At 58.6% G+C, this 5784-nt stretch overlaps 1 protein-coding gene across 1 annotated transcript; it reads left to right on the forward strand.

The window, feature by feature from the left end:
• Window positions 1–230: 230 nt before the first annotated feature.
• On the forward strand, window positions 231–722 carry UBL4B (ubiquitin like 4B; the record flags this gene model as incomplete). Its single annotated transcript, XM_007169629.2, has 1 exon — window positions 231–722. A coding segment is annotated over exon 1 (492 nt), but the record flags the coding sequence as incomplete, so codon positions are not given.
• Between the last annotated feature and the right edge of the window lie 5062 nt (window positions 723–5784).

The following is a 5784-nucleotide window of genomic DNA, read 5'->3' on the forward strand; positions in this document are numbered from 1 at the left end:
TGCCCCAAATGCCCCTCTCACTTCCCTGACATCCCGCTCTGGAAATGAGCCTCGTGGCAGGCAGCATTGTGACATCACCGTGCATTGGCCAATGGCTGTCTTCCTGGGCCGGGCCCTCCTGGGACCACCACCCTCCATTGATAAGGAGAAGCCACCTTCTCCTGCAGAGCCCCTTAACCCTCAGGGCAGCCGCTGGAGCATGAATCCCTCCTGATTCCGCCGTCGGCCCGATGTTCCTCACAGTCAAGCTGCTCCTGGGCCGGAGATGTAGCCTGAAGGTGTCGGGGCGAGAGAGCGTGGCCATGCTGAAGAAGCTGGTGTCCGAGCGGCTGCGGGTGCCCGAGGAGCAGCAGCACCTGCTCTTCCGCGGCCAGCTTCTGGCGGATGACAAGCGTCTCTCCGACTACTGCATTGGGCCCAATGCCTCCATCAATGTCATCATGCGGCCCCTGGAGAAGACGGTGCCCGAGGAGGCCCACCAGCCCCAGCCCCTGTGGCACCATCTGGGCCAGGTCCTAGCCAAACACTTTGGGCCCCAGGACACCGAGGCAGTGCTGCAGCTGCTGAGGCAGGAGCACGAGGGGCGCCTGCAGAGGATAAGCCTGGGGGAGCTGGAGCAGCTGGCGCACTACCTCCTGAGCAAGGAGCCGCTCGCGGAGCCCGCGGGGGAGCGGGGGCCTGCGGCTCAGAGACCCGGAGACGAGGAGGAGGAGAAGGAGGAGGAGGAGGAGGAGGAGGAGGAGGCCGATCAGTAAACCGGCCATCCTGCTCAGATGCGCACTCAAATTCGCCCAGCCTCATCCTTAAGCGTTCCCTGGTGACTCCCCACTCGTTCCTGCGGATGTAGATGCATCTTCACCCCTTTTCGAAATTTCAAAGTAACTGGAGGGATTTTGGACCCCTCTCTCCTCTCTTGGGCCTGTGGTTTCCCCTCTGAAACACAGAATGATCCCCTCCCCATCACCATCCCCTAGAAGGGGCTCTGATCGCCCCATGGGCAGCCTGAAAGGGGGCGGTCAAAGGCTGCTTCCCCCTTGTAGGCTGGGCACTGCCTCCTGGGCAGCTGTATGCCCAGCAGCAAGCCAGGCTGTCAGCACACCTCCATGGCTCTAAACAGACCCTCTTTCTCCTTGGGGACAGAAAGACAGATAATGTGAGTTCATTTCTTCCATCCCCAGGCCATGGCGCCCACCCCCAGGCCTCCTGACAGCCAAGGGTAGAGAAGTGCCAGGTAGCTGTCTCTTGCTCTTTGGGTGAGGCTCTCCCTGCTGTCTGCCTGCTTGTGCTTCCACAGTTTAAGGGGCAGGGGCAGGGGCAGCAGAGGTAGGAGTGGGGGGAGAGCACCTACTGTGTGCCAGGCCTGGAGCTCTCAGGGAGTCACACACAGACCAGGAAGAGCAGGAAGCTTAGGCAGAAAAGGCGGTTGCATCGTCGCACATTCACCGTGGCCAGTGTGAACGGAGCCGTTCCCCAACCTCTCCCTGCCCCAAGTCTCATCAATCACCAGGTCTCACTGAGCACCCCCATTTCCCGCCCACCACTGCCCAGGCTTCCCAGGAGCAAAACTGGTACCAGCTGGGATCCTTGCCCTCACAGAGCGTGCAGCCTAGATGGAGAGAGAGGTCATAAATGTGACAAGTAAAGCAGCAACATAAAACCAGAGTACAGCCTGCGTGGCTAAATGCCCAGGCGCCAGCTGCAGCCTTGCAGGGCCCTGGGCTCAACGTGGAGGGGCCAGTGTCCATAGACTACAGGAAAGCCAGGCCCCCTTCTCTGTTCTCGGTGTGGGAGAATGGCCCTTGCCAAGGGCTGAGGAGCCCCTACACCCTGTGTGTGATGGGGCAGGGAACTCACTGAGAGCCTGGTCCCCCAAAGTCCCAGAAGTGCTGTTACCGCAGTCGGTCCATCCTGGGGGATGGAGATAGAAGGAAGGGGATGAAGGCACAGTCTAGAACAAGCAGGGCCCAGGTCCCTGGGAGGCATCCAGTCCTTGGCCTACGGGGCCCCGCATCGTATTCACTGGGGCGCGTTATAATAGTATTTACTTCCCCCCCAGGTGTTTGTGAGGGTAAGGCGTGAAGACTCTACAGTGAAGAGTGGGGTGGGGCAGTGGCAGTGGCGGGGAGAGACTCCTGAAACCGTGTGTCTGCCTCCATGGGGGCTGCCGGAGCCCCTGCTCCTGGTTCCTGTCTCTGCAGGTCCTGGTCCTGCTCCCAGGTCCCCCGGCCTCCACTGGCGAGACCTCCTGACAGGTCTTCGAGTGTGTTCGTGCTGGGGCTGTGCCATCTACCAAGGCGGACGAGCCTATTATTTTTACATTAGGGGAACTAATAGCCCATTTCCCGGGAAATCTGTGAGTGATAAAAATAAGTGGGCCGTTTTATTCCTTTTGCTGAGAGAGAAGCTGGCACGAGGGACGGGGAAGCCTTTGTTGTCTCTGGTTCGCGGGAGTGTCAGGGCCGGCTGGGAGCAGTCACCTCCACTGCTTGTCCCCGAGGTTGCAGGGGAGGGTGACTCCAGGCCCAAAATGGGGGGAAGGAGAGTTGTTCTGCCCTTCTGTGCCCGTGATTGCCTCCCACTACTGACTCCACCCTTCCCATGGGGGCCCTGCGCCTGACCCTCCCCACAAAAGCTGAGCCTGGGAGAGGATGCACCACCACATGGAACTGAGCAAGAACTTGCCCCTGTCTGTTCCCCCTCCCAGGGATATTTTACTCAATGCTGCGTTTCGCACTGCGGGGTGACAGGCTTTGTCCCCTAATGGATGAACTTACAGGTATTACGGAATATTGGGAGGCTGGGGGCAGAGTGGCCCCTCATACTCCAGCAATGGATTAGAATCCTACTCTGTGTGGAGAGCCCTAGCTCCTGGACTGCCTGCCCTGGAGATACTTCCCTGTCCCTGTTTCACCTTATTTCAAAGGCGAATTGAAACCTGTGCCAGCAAACCCGCTGAAACCTGCGCCAGCAAACCCCCTGTCCCCTCCTCTGCCCCACCACTTGAAGGATGGTGGGAATGGGGGGGGGCACTCTTTTTAAGCTGCAGCCTTGGGCATGTAGCTCTGCCACTTAGTTCACCACAGCACCTCTCTCCTGCCATGAAAGGACACAAGGTCCCTAAAGGTAACAACCTTGCTCAAGTAGGAGGCATCTTAGGATGGCTACCACATCCAGGTTTCCAGCTTTGTGTTCTCATCCACAGAGAAGTCTGGTTTCTCCTCCTAGCTCCTTCCTGCATCACTGCAGGCCAACACCCTTGGTCCCCTGGTCCCTGGCGAAATCGTCTTTCTGAGAGAAACAGACACAGCACTATAGTTTGTGTGCTATTTCATAAGTCCTTTATTCTTTGATGAATAAAGATTGATGGTGATCCTACTTTGTGCCAGGCTTTGTGCTAGGGACTTAGGTTGGTGGACAAGGAGCCCCATCTCCCTGAGAAGGCCGTGTAGAGAGAAGCGCACCCCCTGCTGTCCCTTGCTCCATGGTACAGCAGAGGGGCCTTGGGAAGCCCAGCCACAGCCCAGGCTAGAGATCTGGGGATGTGTGGAGAGCTCACTGCATGGTCTTTACCCATAGCCCTGAATGATGGGGCAGGGAATGGTCTGTCAGGATGAAAATTCTGGTAGATGTTGGAGAAGGAGAGAGCTTACACTGTCCAGGGGTTCCAGAGACTCTGGATGCCTGATGCTGCAGTTAGAAGCAAATCACAGGTCCTGCCCAAGTTCAGAGGGAGGGGATGTCACAAAGGGCCAGACACCAGTGAAGGATAGGAACGGGGGGCAGTTAAAGGGCCCCTGAGGTACTTTTCCTGACACCCAGGGGTCCACATGTCACACTTGGAGCACAGTCGCTTGGTTCAGCACACCCAGCATCCGACCTGGCTGGGCGCCCCATGACACCCCGAGTCACATGACGCACCACAGGTGCACACCCACAAACACAGACACCCAACACCTCACACCCATGGGGTGGGGTCTATAGTGGCAGAGCCTGGTTTGCAGAAATGAGCTCTAGGTTCTGTGCCACTTGCAGTGTCTGGGTCCACACCCGGCCTTTTGGGGTTCAGGCTGCTGGAGCCCAGGCAGTCCTCACAGTAAATGTAAGGACAGAAAGGGGAGACTTTGCGGAGCCAAGCCTAGGAATAGTTGGGGCTGCAGGAAGAGGTGGCCTGGACCAACTTTGCTCTGTTCAAGTGATACATCGTAGTCAGGACCCGAGCGCTCACAGGACACGTGGGAACATGGAGATGGACATGTGGGTGCACACGCTTGTGTGTTGGGCGGCGGTTGGGCCTTGCCAGGGTGCCACACATGCATGTCCGCATCAGCCCACGTGTGTCCGAGGGCGGAGACTCCCTTCTCTGTGTGCACTCTCCAAGGTGGCGAGCTTGCTTCCCATCTTGGCCCCAGCCTGGATCACTCTCTTTGTGCTCTGAGCTGGGCCTGGGTGGCTGCCAGCCTATGGCAGGGGACTGGCCAGAGGGCAGGCTGCCCTGTGTTCAGATCCAGCTGCAGAGCCAGCTGTTGCTGGTGGAGACAGCTGAGGCGAGCAAGCCGCAAAGCCGGGTCCCGGGCCCCCGGAGCAGATGACGCTCCTGCTGGCTGCCCCGCCCCACTCCTGCCTCTTGGGTCACCTTCCTCCTCTCCCTGTCCTTTCTGCTTTCCTTCCTGTACTTCTTCTCCACCCTTTCCCTCCTGTTCTCTCTGACCATGTTTGGGGCCGAGTTGGCTGCATTGTGTGGACATCTGGGCACTTCCTTTGAGCTCTTTCTCTAATCCTTCTGTCTCTTTCCACCCACCCCTGCCCACCTTCTCTTTCCTCCCATTCCTTGCATCTGTAGTTGCCCTTCTATTAAACCCCACCAGCTCTTCTCCCTGTCCTCCTAGTGTCCTCTCTCTTGTATTCTTGTATTTGCAGACTCACCCAGTAGGTGGGCGTGGACAAGGACCCAGAACCCACTGCCTTTGATGATGTCCCATCCTTCTCCCCACCCGCACACACGTGCAATACTAATTCATAGGCACAACTACCCAGCCCGGTGCTCGAGAATGATAGGAAATGGCCTCATTGTACGCATGCACCTTTTTTGGCTGATATAAACCCCGACACAGACACACACCCACAGAAAGGGCACAGGTATCTGCACACAGAGGGTTGCCGCGAACAGCCTTGCTCACAGATGGACGTGCGGCCGGGAGGGTGGCGCCGCCCAGGCAGTGCTGGCCAAGGTGGCAGGCTGCCCTCTCGCAGGCACTGCGGCCAGCAGGTTGGGTGCTGGGTGCCTGTGCTCCCTCTCATGGCCCTGCCCGGGCCAATCCAGCTGCACTGGCACCCTCATTCTCGTTCAGCTCCTGTGGTCCCTATTGTCTCCCACTGGGGGGCTTCTTGGCTCCTCTGGGCTCCAGGGCTATAAATCCCCCTCTGGAAAGGACTGCAACCCAAGGAGCCAGCAGGAAGCCCAAGCCCCCAGGATGGCTCCTACCTGCCTGCCCGCCGCTGCCTCTGACAGTGTTTCCCATCACAGTGATTTAAGGGCTCGCTGGCAGCCTTTAGCGGCTCCCCCTGCCCTCGTAGAAGGGTGATAAATCTGAGGTAACTACTGTTGGTTGCTGGCCATAAACCCGTCACGGCCCACTGCAGTGGGGCTAGGCCTGCCCGCGAGGCCTGCCCAAGTTGGCCTTGTCAGCCAGCCGCCCTTGGAGAAGTCCCAGGACACCCGTGCCTGGGACGTTATTTATGAGCCTCAGACCCCAGGATCAAAGCTGCTGTCCATCAGAAAGGGCC

The sequence above is a fragment of the Balaenoptera acutorostrata genome, chromosome 1, assembly GCF_949987535.1.
Source record: "Balaenoptera acutorostrata chromosome 1, mBalAcu1.1, whole genome shotgun sequence".
Lineage (NCBI taxonomy): Eukaryota > Metazoa > Chordata > Mammalia > Artiodactyla > Balaenopteridae > Balaenoptera > Balaenoptera acutorostrata.